We start from the raw sequence: 18514 nt of genomic DNA, 5'->3' as shown, positions 1-18514 counted from the left end.
CTGTTGATTCTTGGGCGCCCGACCGCATACTTATGTCAGACATGTAAAACTTGTCGACAATTTCGGCGCGTAGACGCTCCGAATGTGTTTACCAGTACGGACTGCTGTTTGCAATTATCCTAATAGCCCTGATCTCGAATGCGCAATTCCGTCCTGATTTGAATAGATCGACAGAGCGTAAACCGATTAACAGTATGGGCTTGACGTCATAAACTCCGATCGATAACCCGATCAGATCAATTTAGGTTGAATTGGAAAACTCGGCTTATTAAATGTTTCTACGATGATGATTGGACTAATCGGCTCATACTTGCGCACTTCATTGGATTTGATATTCTTCAATCCTTATACACAAGGACAATTTTTAGGTTGTTTAAGCTCAAGTGCGAAGGACGAGTTAATCTATTCTTATCTTCTGAGTTTCAAAACAAAGGAGCCTTCGAGGTTTTTCAACATCGATCAGAAAGCGACAACAAGGATTCCAAGTTAACCTTAATGAAAGCCTTAGATCTTTTGGTCTCCACATTGTACGCAAAAGTTGGCTCGAAATGACGTTTGTTTCTATCCACTGAGGATGCCCTACCTATTGGAAAGAATTCGAATTAGGAAACTTACTTCGGTTATTTGAAGTTATGAATAATAAAATACAACGCATGAACGCACGAAATATGTTTGAGTATTTGTAAAGTCATTAACAAGAGTAAATTTTCTGACAAAAGCGACCGTCATCTCAAGTTAAATTAGATAGGTACCTCTCCGATTCTGATGTATCTTTGCCTTCGACATCTGATACAAAATTCTGATTCTTTACTTTATCCGAAAAAGCATTTCCTTTTAGGCTGATAAAATAAAACAGCATATTTGGTGCATTGAAATACATACAGGGTGTTCGTAAAGTCCCCCCCCCCTCTAACTTTTGACCTAATTGAGGTAGAGATTTGAAACTTGGAGGGTGTTCCTAGATCAAAGGGAGCTACTTTTTGACCCCCCCAAAATTTTGGGGGGGCCCCATTTTAGGGGGGTTACGGACCCTAACTTTTAATTTTCAAATGAGAAGACCCCCTTTGTGATACCTCGTTCGAAAGAGCATAAAAAAAGAAAAGTTTTCGCGCAAACCGGAAGTCATTATCTCAAACCGTTTCAAAATGGCGGCCGGTCAAAGTTCCAAATGGCCGAAAATTGGCACCTCTGCTATTTGCACATGGATTTGCTTGAAACTCGGTATCTGGGGGTATTTTGGCACGAGAAAAACGAATTTAACGTTAGATTTTCAAAAAAACCCTAATTTTTCAAAATGGCGACCCGTTTAGGCTCAAAAAGGCCGAAAATTTGACAAACTCGATTTTTTTGCCAATGGATTCACCTGAAATTCGGTATCTGTGGGTATTTTGACCCGAGAATAACGAATTCAACGTTAGATTTTTAAACAAACCCTAATTTTTCAAAATGGCCGCCGATTAAAGTTCAAAATGGTCAACAATTGGCAACCTCGACTTTTTGCCGATAGATTCGCCTCAAACTCGGTGTTTGAGGGTATCTGGGTGGGAAACAAACGAATTCGACGTTATTTCACCGAGTTTGAGGCGAATCTATCGGCAAAAAGTCGAGGTTGCCAATTGTTGACCATTTTGAACTTTAATCGGCGGCCATTTTGAAAAATTAGGGTTTGTTTAAAAATCTAACGTTGAATTCGTTATTCTCGGGTCAAAATACCCACAGATACCGAATTTCAGGTGAATCCATTGGCAAAAAAATCGAGTTTGTCAAATTTTCGGCCTTTTTGAGCCTAAACGGGTCGCCATTTTGAAAAATTAGGGTTTTTTTGAAAATCTAACGTTAAATTCGTTTTTCTCGTGCCAAAATACCCCCAGATACCGAGTTTCAAGCAAATCCATGTGCAAATAGCAGAGGTGCCAATTTTCGGCCATTTGGAACTTTGACCGGCCGCCATTTTGAAACGGTTTGAGATAATGACTTCCGGTTTGCGCGAAAAATTTTCTTTTTTTATGCTCTTTCGAACGAGGTATCACAAAGGGGGTCTTCTCATTTGAAAATTAAAAGTTAGGGTCCGTAACCCCCCCAAAATTTTGGGGGGGTCAAAAAGTAGCTCCCTTTGATCTAGGAACACCCTCCAAGTTTCAAATCTCTACCTCAATTAGGTCAAAAGTTAGAGGGGGGGGGGGAGGGGACTTTACGAACACCCTGTATGTAAGTCGCATACAATCAACAATCGCCGTGCAATTTGCACAAAACTTAGGAGCTGTCTCGGTGAATTACAAAATTCGTGATGAATCCTTACTGATGAGGGCTTACCGCGGCAAGACCTCTACTTCATGGAGCGCCTTCATTTTTCCGTGACACTCCACGCTCTGTCAAGCAGTTAGTTTAGTTGCCTATACGACCAAAACTCACGTAAGATCACATGGTAAAGTGCAAAAGCACGAATCTCTATTACGGAGCTTCAATTACAGTGCTCATATTTTACCTTTTGAAGAGAAACAAGTAGACCATGCAGCTTGAAATTTGTAAACAATATTTTCCTGATAGAGAAATGATTCAAGGAAGATTTAAGGCACTAATAACTTGACTAATTTTCCAGAGAAAAATTAAAGTATGACAGAAAGTCTGCGACGTTGCAAACACAGGTGCGTGGTTTCACTTCACGCATTAAGCACCAATGTATATTTACGATTAGTCCTAACGTGCATTTATGATGAAAAGAAGCCTCATCCAATGAAGATGTTGCATGTGTGAGGTTTTTGCGAGATGACTATTGATTTTTACGTACATGTTCGCGAGAAACACGATGGTGTCACTGGTTTTCTCTGAAATCAACTCCTAAGCTCAAAAAAAGCTCTCAAGTTGAGGCCAAAATGGAGGGGATATCCCACGCTATCCTGAGAGTCCACCTCTACATCAATACAAACTCTCCATGCAAAGGTAGGGAGCAAATACATTAGCAGGGTTGCCGTGTTTTCAGTTTCAGAGTCCCCAAATAAAGTGGCAGCCCTGTCAATGTATTTGCTCCCTATCTTTGCATTGAGAGTTTGTTTTGATGTAGAGGTGGACTCTCAGGATAGCGTGGAATATTCCCTCCATTTTGGCCTCAACTTAAGAGCTTTTTTGGGCTCAACTTGGGAGTTAATTTCAGAGAAAACCAGTGGCACCGTCGTGTTTCTCGCGAACTTTTACAAAAGAATCAACAGTCATTCCGTATGGGGGACTATACTGTCACAGGTTTAGCAATCCTGCGGACCCCAGCTGGTAGCCCCTGCCTCAAAGGGGGTGGGTAGACAGGGCTCTTAGCTGTGGTGGAAGCAACCTGTCTAGGAGAGGAAACTCCGAAATCAAACCCTGGTCCTCCAGGTTGGGGGTTGGGGCATCGGGCTGACTCCCCGATCCTTGGAAAAAATGTACAATGTCAAAAAACCCAATAACATATGCCTCGGTAATCATGGAAACAAACGGACTCTTCGACTTAGATTACGGAAAACGACACTCGCTTTTGGTACTTGGAATGTGCAAGGCATTTCCAAGAAACTGACGGAAGTGGTATCGGAGATAAAGAACAACGGGATCGACGTGGCGGTAATAACGGAAACAAAGAAAAAAGGCCACGGATCAGAGAGCCTTGGGGACTACGATTTATTCTACAGTGGAGTGCCGAAACATCAGCGTGCACAACAGGGTGTCGCAATTCTGATCCGCAAAAAATTTCGAAAAAATATTAAGAACTGGGAGGCCATCAACGCTCGCATGATTAAGATGAACCTAACATTGCACGGTCACAGAGTCACTGTTTTGGGAGTATACGGGGTCAATGATGATGCTACCATTGCACTTAAGGATCAGTTTTTTGAAGAACTAGACGAGGAGGTAGTGAAGGTAGGACCTGGGAGGGAAGTCCTTGTGTTGGGAGATCTAAACGGTAGAACGGGATCCCGGGTGAACAGTAAAGTCGTCGGCCCGTTCGGTGAAGTTACGGTGAACGACAACGGAAGCCGCATTATCGACGTTTGCGAGCAGAGGGAACTAAAAGTGTTGAACGGGTTCTACCAACACAAGGATATTCACAAATATACTTGGGTCCAACCTACTCGCGGCTTGAGATCCATCATTGACTACGTGCTCGTTAAACAGGTAACAAACCTTAAGATCCAGCAGGTGAGAGTATGTAGAGGACTCTCCTGCGGTAGTGACCACTATTTCCTCAGAGCGGATGTAGCCTTTCCCGCTCGTGTGTCGCAGAACGATCAAGGCGACAATCAACAACCGGAGCGACAACGCGTACATCAAGTTCAGTATAACATCGATAGCCTAAAGCACCCGAGTGTCAAGGCTCTGTACGCAAAGCGCCTGGATGAAAAGTTAGGAGATGCGTGCGATGGCAGTACGGAAGAGCGGTATGAGTTTATCAAGAATTGCGTTCACTCGGCGGCAGCGGAGGCCCTGGGGGTTTCTGATCCAAAAAATGATAATCAAAAACCGTACTGGTGGGATGCGGAGGTAGAGGAGGAAATAAATGTGAAAAGGAATAGGTATCATCAGTTTCTCTCTTCTCAAAAGTTGGATGATAAAATCATGTACAAACAGGCTCAAGCAAGGGTCCGTCGGGTCATCACTCGGAAGAAGAATGAGGCTTGGGAAGAAAGCTGTATGAAGATAAATACCTACCTTGGAGGCCGGAAAAGTACGGAAGGCTGGAAAGTGATCAAAGGGTTGCGACGAAATAAAATGCGCGACATCATATCTCCGATACCAATTGACAAGATGGAGGACTATTTTAAAGATTTATTAACGGAGAGGCGACCCGAGTTTCAAGGCGGAGTCATAAGCACTAAAGAAGATTCCAACGTGGAGATCCAGCTCCAAGATGTAGTGAAGGCTGTGAGGGAGCTGAAAACTCGCAGAGCTCCTGGACCTGGGGGTATACCGGCGGAGTTGATAAAATGTGGCACCGGTAAACTATTTGAACATCTGAGGAAACTCATGCAAGACTGTTTGCATGGTTCCGAAATACCAAAGGATTGGAAGGAATCTTGGATTACTCCCAGTCATAAGAAAGGTAGTAAACAAGATTGCGATAATTACAGAGGTATATCGGTCACAGGAACCTTGAGCAAGGTCTATGGTAAAATTCTCAAGGCAAAGGTCGAAGAGTTTTGGAGCGGCCAGGAAGCCGAAGAACAGGCTGGTTTTAGAGCCGGTAGGTCTACCGTCGACCATCTGTTCACCATTACCCAGGTCATCGAGAAGAAAAGGGCGGTCAGCCAGGAGCTGCACTTGGTGTTTGTGGATCTTCAGAAAGCTTATGACAGCGTGCCGTTAGTGAAGCTTTGGGAAGCCTTGGAAAAAAGGGGTTTTAGCAAAGGACTTGTGGGGGCAATTAAATCATTTTATAACGGGACGATAGCAAGAATTAAATGTCGTGGAGAGTTGTCCGGAGGTTTTTTCGTCACAAAAGGGCTAAAACAAGGCTGCTGCTTGTCACCAACACTATTTAAGGTATACCTAGAGCACGTTTTAAAGGAATGGAAAAATAAGGTTGCGGGAATGGGCGTTCCACTCGTTGATGGGCAGACCCTTTATACTCTATGCTTTGCCGATGACCAGATCGTTGTAGCTCAAGATGAGGAAGATGCAGATTACATGACGCGGAAGTTGGTCGAAGAATATCGGAAATGGGGCATGGACGTTAGTGTGTCCAAGACAGAGAAGCTGGTCGTGGGAGCAGCGCATCAACGGCAAAGCATAGAGCTTGAGGATGGACGGCGCATCGAAGAGTGTGACGAGTATAAGTATCTCGGTGTTTGGCTCGATCAGGATGGAAGGATGGATAGAGCAATTAAGGACAGGATCATCCAGGGCAGGAGAGCCATTGCGATGCTGAACGGGGTGCTCTGGGATCAAAGCATCTCAAAGGCAAACAAGCACCGGATATATGATGCCATCGTTAAAAGTATCTTGCTCTATGGTAGTGAAGTGTGGCCTTTGACGAAAAGAACGCAAGAAATGTTGAGGGCAACTGAAATGGATTTTTGGCGGCGATCTGCCGGCATTTCGAGACGGGACCGTGTCCGTAATGAGAGAATTCGCCAGGTGATGAAGGTTGAGAAAGATATCGTGCACGACGTCATGTCCAGGCAGTTATGCTGGTATGGACATGTGCAAAGAATGTCGGAGGAGAGGTTGCCCAAACAAGTTTTGGATTGGGTACCACCTGGGAAGAGGCGACGGGGACGTCCCGTAAAGGGTTGGCGGCAGGGCGTTGACGAAGAGATGTTGCGGTGTCAGTTGCCCGATAACCTCTGGGAAGACAGGCATATGTGGCGTTTGGGTGTCGTAGAACGCCAGAGTGCGTTATAAAGCGACTCTATATATATATATATATATATATATCAACAGTCAAATCGCAAATTCCTCACACATGTAACATCTCCATTCGTCCTAACGTGCATTTACGATGAAAAGAGGTCTCATCCAATTGAAGGGGAATTAATCAGTTCTCTTTTCTTGTCGCTTCATTTTTGAATTTTATTACTTTCTATTTTCACCAAGTGGCTTGCAAATCGCCGGCGACATAGTATAAACAAATGCTAAAACTGTGGTGAATATTAACATATTTTCAGTCACTACAACTCAGAGGCACCTTTTGGCAGACAACGGTGAATCACAGATGGACGCGTGCTGATTTACATGGCAAATTGGTAGAACAAGGAGCTCCTCTGACGTAAGAGATATCTTAATTTTCACATGAGCCCCGGAAAGCATATAGTTTTATTCAGCACAGGGCTCATTTGGAAATTGAGATATGCCCTTACGTCAGAGGAGCGAGGATTTCTACGTGCAGGCAGGATCCTGGTCCGATCGACGACCCGCTTGGATATGGGCATGAAAGCCGGCCCCGTCTACGGCTGGTAAATTACCATTTTTTCCGATCCGCTAATCCTGTTACGCAACGGCTGCCCACGGAGGTGTGGGTCATCAGTGAACGCGGAAAAGCTGATCGGCTGATCGAGTGGGTGGAGGAAAAACTAACGGCTCAGAGAGACTAGACAGTTCCAACGCAATGGCTGTGACGTAAGTGCGGCCGTTGTCTTTAAAAGGGCTCGGTCTGGGACAATATATTTCAGAGAGCGGGCTGGTTATTGAAATTGACAGACTTAGCCAGTGGCGTGGCGTGATTTGAGATACATCGATTGATCTACCATTTAAACGTATGGGAAAGGATCGAGAAACAAGGTGTTCGCAACGAACCGATTCTTTACCATGGCTCCAAATGGGGAACTATCGATAATCGATCATTCACACCTCGCCACTGGACACAGGGATATAGACAAAGAAGACATAGGGAGAATGGGGCGATCCTATTGGTTGAAACGAGTGGTTTTCATAGACAGAAGGGGTAAATTAGGTATGGACTTACACTGGAAAAAAAAAAAAAAAAAAAAAAAAACACACACACACACACACACAACCACATTGGATCTAGAGACCAGACTCTTGAAAACAGTGACAAGAAAAAATACTCTTGATTCAATCGGATTTTTGCATGAATCAAAACGAAATCTACTTAAATAAGAGGCTTGGTTCTTGATTTAAGCTAGATTCTGATTGAATCAAGAGTATTTTTTCTTGTCGATGTTTTTAAGAGTCTGGGCTCTAGATGCAATGTGGTTTTTTTTTCCAGTGTGTCATTTATGTCTACCTACTTGTCGGTGAATTACAATCAGCTCGCTGGAACTGTTACATTTCCTACAAAGAACCCGACGCCTGAACCTTAAAAACTATCAAAAACGAATAGCTAAAATCTTCAGCGTGAGAATTGTCGTCATCATTGACGGATGAAGACGTCGATTTAATTAATAAATGACGTCCCGACCACGAGACCCGTTCTTGATTCACCCGTTTTCCCTCTCATCTCCTACAGCACCTCCCATTATTCAAATTTATGCGCGACACGTGAATCCGAGACCTTTGCGGCTCGGATTCAGACTTCCGAAAGCGAAAGAGAGTGACATTTCGACGCTGAAATTCAGACGTGGCGTGGTTACGTCCTTACGTCTCGCCGCTTGGATCACGTCAAAGTTGCCAGATCGTGAAATTAACGTGAGATACATATGGGTTTAAATGAGTAATAGTGCTGATTTTCAGCACAATCTGGCGACAGTGCACGGTCTTTGCATCACGGCAGACGATCATGCAAGCATTCCGATCCAATGTTCTTGTTACACGATCGGCCTGAACGGAATGAGACGGGATTATTGGAGAGATACACGGTCAACAGTTTTTCTGACGCAAATTCGTTGCGTGAAATTCGGAGAGGACGTTCGTTGAGCTTAGTGACGGGAGTTGATGACGTGCTTTACCAGGATATTGAAGGTAGTAACTGTAAGTGAAATATTCTGACGACGATTCCAGACTAGAAAGTGGATATTGAGCTCTTCTTAATTTTAACATTCAGAAATTTTGATTGTTACGTGATCAAGAACAGATTCCTGTGGCGAGTAGGCGTCGCAGAGCGCCCTAGCGTGCCGTAAAAGGCGGCTTATGTATACATACTTGACCGAGGAAGCATAACGCAGAGTTCATTGTATTCTGAATTACTTGCGTTTTAACGCAATTTTTTTAATGTTTGCGCGAGGAAAGTGAAGAAACAAGGGTTTTAGTAGAGGAATATGTGTACTTTAAAGAGGTTCCTCAGCAACTTCGGCCATCCACAATTCTGCTATTGAAAATGCCTGATAAGGATGAAAAAGAGTGGAGAGACCTAAGTACTTGATGTATTACTGCAAGAAAAATACAAAAATATCCCGAGTAATTTAACGAAAAAACCGTAATAAAATAAGGAACCAATGCAAGAAAATAAATACAAATCCGGGGGCGTTTCGGAGGTTTTAGTTCCTTCTTTGACCATCAGGAAACAAAAGTACGAAAAAAATAATAAAAATCAAAAATACTCAGACCCACATCTGTCTGATGTCAAATGGAGTGAAAGGTTTTTGATTTTTATTCATTTTGCTGCATTTTTTCCCCTGGTCGAGCAGGGGGTTGAAACCACACTAAAAGTCCTATAAAGCATTTTGTTCGTTTTCTCGCTTTGGTTTCCCCTTTTAAGTATTGTGTTTGTTTTCGTTTTCTTGATTATACATGATTCCCAGGAAATGTAGCGACCAGCTACAGATTTCTATCTAATCACGCATCTACCTAGCAATTAATACGTTTACTGGCAGCAAGGTAAGCACAGTCAGAAATTCAAAACTCAATCCTCTAGATTTCTCGGGGATCATGTTGTGTTGTAAGGGATCTGACAGGAGGAAACCGAGAGCCGAGAAGACCAAAAATATACAACTTTGATTTCGCATAAATTTTCTCACTTTCAAATTCTTTATCCTTAAAAACGCTTATTTGAACTGATTTAAAAAAAAAAAAAAAAAAAAAAAAAAAAAAAAAAAAAAAAAAAATCGGTACAATTTACCATTCCTTCACGCTGTACTTCACACAGCGTTAATTCAGAGTCAATTCTGCCAGAAGAAAGGTAAACGTTACTAACTGGTTCAGGTAACCATTCCTCTGGCAGAACTGACTTAAAGATTGGTAGAAGTCACCATTCCTTCACGCTGTGCGAAATACAGCGTGAAGGAATGGTAAATTCTACCAAACTTTTTTTTCAGTGTACACTGCACTGTCGACCATACTGGTTAATTTTTCAAATGCATGGGTTGGCATCTGCACTTTTCTAGACATTTCCGATTTAAACATTGTCGCTCTTTTGGGCTCTAACAGCTACATCAATCGACGTGTATGCTCTCCCTATGAAGGTATACTCCATCAAACTAATGTGATCCCTCTAAATATGAGCAATGCGGCAACAAGGCAGCAAAGGCTCCACGGTCGACACAGACGCGACGGTCTTTTCCTCGTCTTATTGGGTGAGAACGATGCAACGCTCGCATAAAGTACCTCGCGTCTTTCCGCATATTTTATAATATACTTTTTTCCCATTCATTCGGCCTTCTTCGTGCCGGCTCCATGTTGCCGAATGTGTTCGCTATAAAAATCTACCGCTAACCTTTTCGAGTAACGTCTCAGTACTAATTCCTATTTTTCTAGATCCGAATTAAGCTAGATTTCTGTATGCGACGCTTGTGCCCAAAGCGAGAAAGTACATTTTGTGACTGAACTCTATAGCTTTGTCATTTTTTTCGGCCCGATAGAGCACTGGAGAAAATTTTTCCTGAATCCGGAGTCCAGACTCTTGAAACATTTGACAAGAAAAAAGTCTTAAAACATTGGACAGCCTCTTAATTTAAGTGTCTCTCAATTTAAGCAGATTTCCTTTTGATTCAGCAAAAGTCCGGTTAAATCAAGAACATTTTTTCTTGTCTAATTTTTTAAGAGTCTGAACTCTAGATCCAAGAGACTTTTTTCCAGTGTGTTAGTATTGTTATACACACGATCTTCAAAATGGTAAATAACATAGTGCGAACATTCATCGTATTGTTAAAATGACAGCGCGATGTCCTGCAGAACTTACTCACTGATAATGTGAGGCATGGAGAACGGAGGTGAAATGATAGATCTGGCCATCAAGACTTTAGTACTGGAGAGAGACCAGGGACAAGAGACCCTCCTCTGGCCTCCTGGCGACAGGTGGAAGCTTTTAGTTTCGGGGATTCAACACTTCCTTATGGACAATTATAAGGGAGCAACAGTCATCCCTTTTTCTTCGGCTGTTGACCTACCTACTTGGTGGATGATGAGCTTCGGGTGACGTCATGAGCAAAACAAGTTTTCCGAACTTTGGTAAGTGTGCAAAACGAAACTGCCAACACGTTGTTAACCATAGACCAAGTAAGTGGGTCAACAGTACACAGGAAAAAAAATTCGCTTGGATCTAGAGTCAAGACTCTTAAAAACATTGGCAAGAAAAAATAATATTGATTCAATCAGATTTTTGCTTGAATCAAAAGGAAATCCGCTTAAATTAAGAGGCTTGGTTCTTGATTTAAGCTAGATCCTGATTGAATCAAGGGTACTTTTTCTTGTCGATGTTTTTAAGAATCTGGACTCTAAATCCAATGTGTTTTTTTTCCAGTGTAGTGGAGGGTCTCATGTCTCATGTCTCGAAACTCCGTGAACGACACTCGGTCATCGACTAAAATCGGGGTCGGGTATCTTTCCGGAACGGATCCAGGATTTTTCCTTGCTCCAGGAGGGGGAGGAGGGGCTGTGGGGGTTTTCCTGGTGTGCTGGCGCCTGCCGATCAAAACCGTTACCGCGCTCCGAGAGAGCCGAGCTCGGTGGCGGTCGGCGCGGCGCACTATGGTCCACAGACTGGATTTAACGGAACTTTATTCGAAAATGCACTGCACCACCATAAAAGGTGTTGGATCTTATGATTTTTGGGTCGCTGATTTCATTTTACATCTTAGTTAAACAAAATATTAACATCCTGACCGAGAAACTTAACTTCAAATGTAATTTCTGGCGCTTTTAAGATTGAAGATTTTTTCCACCCTATTTTGACATGTATAAAAATAATAACAAAAATGTCTCTCGGTCGAGATTAGGTTATTCTTGTGTATTTTTAGGCGGTAAATCCGAATATGACCTCCGTTTTTGTCCATTACCCTTCAATTTTCGGAAAAACCGATTTTACCCGGAAAAGCTCGTTCTCCAAGGAAAATTGAATTTTCCGGGATAATGAGGGGTGATAGGAAACATCTAAGGCCATATTCGGGTTTAGCAAGTTAGAATGCGTAAGAATCGATGTATCGCTCATCGAAATCATTTTTAAAATGTATTTTTAACACACTTAGAGTCCGGAAAAGGTTTTACCCAAAAGGCTCGGGAAAATCGGCATTATCGGAGAACTGGAGGGTGATAAAAAAAACCTAGGTCATATTCGTATTTAGCAGCTTAAAATACATAACAGAATCTCTTTACCGCGGGTCCAGTATAATTTATCAACATGAATTGCAATGATGGCAAAAATACGTCAAATTTGCTCATTTTCCCGGGAAAAAGTCGCTTTTTCGGAAAAATGAGAGGTTATAAGAAAAAACCAAGGTCATTTTCGGACTCAGTAGATCAAAATATATCGGAATACTTTCATTTTGTACCGATAAAAAATTTAACAGTCGCAAAAACGCCAAAAATGCATGGAATATTCCACATTTTGATGCACGGAGGTGCACTCCAAAAAAAATTCATCTCGACCATTAGGCGACAAAAGGCGACATTTAAATTGGCCTCATTTTAAACTTAAGGATATGTAGAACAAGATTTTTCAATCCGCAAAGCATTAACTAGAATTAAAAAAAAGTTGGAGCTTCCTAAAAATTACGAATTTCACTGATTTCTATCATTTTTTGGCGTATGTTTGCAGCGTTAAAAAGCATACAAATTTCAGTTCAAAATTGATGAAACTGGGTGAAAAGGAAGTCACTTGCCACCAGGTGGAACCATGTTGCCCAAAAATTTACATAGATGATGCGTAACTCGGTAAAATAAACACCTTGTAACGCACCACCGAATGCGGCCCACAATCAGCTAATGAAGACCTGTCGCGCGCTCTGTTGTTAGGGTCCGTCACAATCTTATAAATCATTATTAGTCGATGAAAACTTAGGTGACGATCCATGGGAGTATGGATAATAAAACTGTAGTGCCAAACTTTAATTTTTCCCACCTTCAAAATTTGACTAAAGTTCCGTTAAATAGGGTCTGTGGACCATAGTGCGGCGTCCACGGCTCGGTGTCACCAGCCACGATTCCGACGCACATTCTTTTCCGATTCCAAGTTCATTAACTTTTACATAATTTGTTCCAGATTTCTGCGCCGAGCCCGACCGTCACGTAGCGCACGAATTTCCACGCCCGACTCAGATACCCGGACCCCACGCCGAGCAACTCACTAGGCGATTCGAAAAATTACGCGTCGGTCACCTCGAAAATGAGAGCAAAACGGAGCACTGCACTGGAAAAAAAGCACGAAAGATCTAGAGTCCAGACTCTTAAAAATAGTGACAAGAAAAAATACTCTTGATTCAATTAGATTTTTGCTTAAATCAAAAGGAAATCCGCTCAAATTAAGAGGCTTGGTTCTTGATTTAAGCAAAAATCAGATTAAATCAAGAGTACTTTTTCTTGTCGATGTTTTTAAGAGTCTGGACTCTGGATCCAATGTGGTTTTTTTCCAGTGTGAAAAAAAGGTACGGGCTATGTAGACATACCATCCGTTTTGGGTTCTAACATCGAAACTTCCGGGTGCTGGAGCCGTGGCTGCGATTGGTCCGGGTGCTTCGCCCGGAACTTTCGGCCTCTGAGCCCGGATCCTATGTTTAGATAACCCGGAAGTACGGCTTCGACGACCGGAGTTTTTTTTTCAGGGTGGATTTCCAGAATTGGTGCGCCATTTCTTTTATTTTTGCCTTGATGAAAAATGAATGAAGGGTCTCCAGCGCAGGAAAATTTTGAGTTCCATATTTGTGTTCTTCTAACAGACCGTCTCCAAATTACGTAACGGACTTCTTCCGTATTCATGCCCCCCCCCCCCCTCTTCCTTGCAACACTTTCGTGACGTAGGTCCTTATCCTTAAACACGTAAAAATAAAAAGGCTTTGAAAGAAAATGCTTTACTTTTAAATTTTAATTTTTTTTGTGTGGAAAAATCAAGTAAATTGTACCGAAGAGGGTGCATAGTTTAAACGATTAGAAACTTTGTCTTGGAGGTTTAGAGAGTACATTGAGGAAAACTGGAGGAATAATGTATATTGATCCATTAAAAACTGAAACTGATTATAAAAGGCACTAAAAAATAAAGATATTCATTGAATGGGGCAACGATTGTTCTGCCCATTATTCCGGCAGCGGGCAGCCCTGCACAAGAACTTGAGATTAAAACTTGGTCAGAGGGACGAATAAAAACGGCTAAAATGAATGAACGAACACAGTTTGTGGCCCCGATTGGTGAAGTCTTGTCATATTTGTTTCTTTCACTCAAACATACGACTAACGTCTGCCTATACCGGCGCGTAACGGACGGGATAACCGAGGAGACTTGAACGAAGGGTAAGGAAAGTAGGCGCGATTATTCCATGTCTTGGAGACTCAATTTTTGGCGTATTTTACAAAGGAAATATGTACACAGTTCTTTCTTTCACTCAACCCCGCGTCCCCCGCGCGGTGGACGGAATAACTGCGGAGACTTGAACGAGGGGTAAGAAAAGTAGGTGGAATTATTCCATGTCTTAGAGACTCAATTTTGGCGTATTTTACGAGGGAAAATACACTATTTTTCTTTCACTCAACCACGCGGTAGACGGAATAACCGCGGAGACTTGAACGAGGGGTACGGAAAGTAAGCACGATTATTCCATGTCTTATTAGAAATTCTGTCTCAAACAAAGAGCAGCCTGCATCCAAAATTGAAAGCTACTCCTACAAGATTAAATCAATATTAAGTAATATTTTCGAATGGATTCACATGTCCATCGATATTTGAAACTAGGCACCTGATAATCATTCAGCAGCACCTTTTCCTAAATACCTCACATACAAAAGTGTCTTCAAATGAGGGAGGAAAATGTTTGAGACCCTCACTGAAAATTAAAATTGACTTCCTTAGTTCCCTAATCATACAGTTCATTGGTTCATAACAAATGGAGGCTGTCAGAACACTTAAGCTTCATTCTGTAGCAATGTTGATACAAAAACTACTTCCATTTTTGATAATTATGAAACTGACAAAATTTTCAATTTTTTTTGTGCATTTTAATTTAGTACTTGGAGAAAACTTTGTGCATGAAACATGAATGTTCACTTGAGATTCTTTCTGATTTACAAATAGGTATCTTACACAGAGCACATTCTACTTAATTAGAGACAAATTGAAGTGTGAATTGCTCTTTTCCTTTTGTGGGTGAACAATGTTTAAAAGTAGAAAAGCTGGTGCATGTTAAGGACGAAATGGATTGCATTTTGCAAAAAGAAACCAAGAGTATTTCAATGTCGCTAAGATTATGCAACTCTTTTTACCTTGCAAATAAAAGCTGATCATCTATACAAGCTTTATCTTCACTCCTAATAAATTATAAATTCAAGACAAGAATAACCTTTGTAAATTTAATTGTTTCATGATTTCAGTGATTTTATTGCATAGAATGTGAAATTGGACAATCCTAGCAACATAGGAATGATCTTGGTTCCTTTTTACAGAATGCTATCCAAATGGTTTTATAACTGTGATATTTTGAATGACAAAATATTTTCCTGACTGCTTGGACACTTTTCCGTCAGTTTCATTGTATATTTTTATGCAAGGCTCTTGTCTCCCTCAGAAACTGATTTTAACAGTAGTGTTAATTGCTAAAAAGATAAAAAAAGTAATCACTCACCAGATCACAATCGGTAGCCTGGTAAAGATGACAGTGAAGAAGCGGTTCATTTACATCCTTTTCGACGTACAAAAAACTGTAAACATTTGTGTGGTTCACTTTGAACCACCGCGAGATGAGCACCAATGAGTGCGTAAACATGAAGTGCTGACTGGCTGTCGACAACCAGCCTGGGGCCACTAATATCATCCCACCTTCGATGCTCAACGTCACCTACAAAATGAAAATAAAAATTAATCCTTAACTATACATGCAAATTCAAGATAAAAATGAATCAAGTATATTTTTAGTTTGAAGAAGAAAACTATGTAATGATTAGCATAACTAGGCATTTTACTAAATATTTCTTTTAATTCTGAGGTTGAGATCATAGCGTTCCATGCTTAGATTACGCTTTAGGGAGAAGATCGGGGACGACCTCATACACCTAGAATTTTCTTAGTTTATACGAGAATGTCGTTGCCTGAAGAGAGGACCACTACTTTGCATCTGAGTAATAGGGTACCACAAATCAAGACAAGTTTGACTATAATCGGTAAAGCAGATTATTGGTAAGCAGCATAATACCTACTTACTAAAAAATCCATCTTGCAAGAAATATAGATGTGTGATTTGATAGTGATTAGGTTAAAATTCAAACATCCAATCTTCCAGGCTCTTATAAATGCGAAATGAATTATTTTCAGTACATCTTTCTTTCTTCTCTTCCCATTCAAACTTGGCTACGGCAGCCACTTCTTCCAAAACATTGTGATTTCTCAGAATAGAAATCCCTACTCTGTCATGTAGTACTTAGCCTTCCTCCAATCAATATGAAGATCTTTTAAAAGCTAAAAATGTTTTATTGATTTCACTTGGTCAGCAAGTGATACACATTGAATGTGCTGACTCAGTTCATTTCGCACATGTTAACTCAAAATTTGCTAAGGTTTAACGTTAATTTAATTGCATTTTCAGTGGTGAGGTCTCAAAATTTTGGTGGCTGAGACTGATCAGTGGAATGATTTGTAGACATAGATCTTGATTGATAGCCAGGTAACAGTCGAACAATAATAACAAGAACGGTTAATAATTAAGGGGTGTGATGGATTAAACTTACAAAGGGGAGTTTGTTTTGTGATGAGTTTGGCAATGAGTGAATAGACAATAGGTAGCCGAGTTTTCCATAACGCAAGAGTCACTAGTATGTATTCAGAAGGTCCGAAATGGACAATGTCTTTTCTGATAAAGTCTAATCTGCTGACAGTTTAGAGGACCTGCAGTTGTCAAAATTGTGTGCTTGTCTAGTGGTAAAAACTAGACTAGGATGAAATAGAGCTGTAAGATTGCTTGGCTATGTCAATCAGAGAACAAGCAATCTCAACGCCAGCCTATTTTCAGGCCTAATGATTGACTTGCTACCTGATTGTACCTTTTTCATGACAGACAACTTATAGATTCTTTTGCTGAACAAAGAAATAGTGACTCTATCGCCAGTCTCTCAATCGACGTAACCTGCCAATTGCATGACTCCGTTCCGTTTGGTGTATCCTTGTCATTAGACTAACGCAAGTCATCAGTTATCAACCTGCAGCACAGGTATGACATGAATGTCATGGTATTCACCATTACAAATCTATCAATCTTAGAAAATCAAGAAAGATGGATTCAGTGATTAAAGTTTGACGGCAATGGAGCTTCCATTTCTTTGAAAATAAAGAGAGAAACTAAGGGTACACACTTACTTTTATCACTTTGTCGTTCTTGCAAATTTCCGCAATAATCCATGGCACCATAGGACTTGACAACCGTTTGTCGACAGTTTTAAAACCGAGGTAATTCAAATGGAAGAGCTTCATTTTGATAATCTATGAGCACCACTCACGAAAACTTAGCAAATTGAATATTAGATGGAAAAAGTAATCATACTTTAGCTGAATCTATTTACATTCTGAGAATTAATTGTCACGGATACGAGAGGCGCACAGATAAGATGAAATAATCGCCATGAATAAAACAAGAATCTTTCATTTGAAACATTTAGTGAAAGTTGAAGGGAAAGATTGAGGAGACAAAAATGTGATCCGGGTTTACTGACACCATTTCCTATCAAATATTCGCAGATCTTTGATGAGAACATGCAACTAATGATTACGAGTAAACTTGATACCGAGATAATACGTTAGAACAAGAACACTGATTTTACAAACACTGACTTTTCGAGCGATCAACAATCAATGGGGATGCAGGTAATTCATGTTGAGGAGGGTCGTAACGCGTAGGTATAAACGCGGACACGGACAACAGATGTCTGCCGAAAACCGAACAGAGAATTAAAATGTTGAATTCGTGAGCTGACAGAGAGAACTGGTAAATTGTTAGATGCAAAACTTCACTCGACACCGAGCAAGGTGAACAACATTTCGAGCTTCATTAATATTCAAGCGAGCCATTCAAACTACAACGACTGATCGGCAACAAAATTCAAAGGCGGACACTGCTTGGATCAAACCAGACAAAGCACGGATTTAAGCTCGTGATTGGTTTAGAAAGTTCAATTTGTCACACGGAGACCGGAAGATGAAGCTGATTCTCAAACAGCCGAAATACAAGTCGAGTCATAAGCACGCATTCATAACGACTTTTTGAAGTAAATAAAGGTAGTTTCAAAGTACGTCAACAGGTTGCGCTAACTATCGATGGGAGTGCTTATGGTCCACGTTTTTACCAGTAGATTGCGCTGCATGAGAGTTGGAAGCGCGAAATTTGAAATGTAGCACTTAGGCATGCCAACGATACATGGTGAAATTGGTATTGAAAATGTAACGCCGTTTGCTGGTTTTTATTTTAATTTCTTTTTTATTTTTAATTCTATTTTAGCAGTATATAATGGTGCCGTTAGGTACCGAAACGTCCTGCTTTTGTATTTTGTATTTTAGCCTTGTTTCCGCATTTTCCTGCGTTAATTCCGATTGTCGTTTCCGTTTCGGGCTGTTTTTACATTCTCTTTGTTTTCCAACAATCAAAAACTACCCATTCAAATTTAAAAATTCGTAAATTAAGAAAGAGGAAACTTTTCAGATTATGATTTTGCTTGTGTTTGAGTACCCAATGAGACAGTAAATAAATATTGA

At 41.0% G+C, this 18514-nt stretch overlaps 1 protein-coding gene across 1 annotated transcript in view; it reads right to left on the bottom strand.

Annotated features, from left to right (window-relative positions):
• Window positions 1-18007, bottom strand: part of plx (PTB_TBC1D1_like and TBC domain-containing protein plx) — a 130923-nt gene extending 112916 nt beyond the window's left edge. Inside the window, exons 1-2 of the mRNA XM_019042917.2 lie at window positions 17126-18007; window positions 15402-15614 (exon numbers count right to left, since the gene is read on the bottom strand). Coding sequence (XP_018898462.1) covers window positions 15402-15614; window positions 17126-17239 — 327 coding nt within the window. The 5' untranslated portion in view covers window positions 17240-18007. The remainder of the gene's footprint in view (window positions 1-15401; window positions 15615-17125) is intronic.
• Between the last annotated feature and the right edge of the window lie 507 nt (window positions 18008-18514).

Source organism: Bemisia tabaci, chromosome 7, assembly GCF_918797505.1.
Source record: "Bemisia tabaci chromosome 7, PGI_BMITA_v3".
Lineage (NCBI taxonomy): Eukaryota > Metazoa > Arthropoda > Insecta > Hemiptera > Aleyrodidae > Bemisia > Bemisia tabaci.
This window is presented reverse-complemented; position numbering and strand designations above follow the sequence as displayed.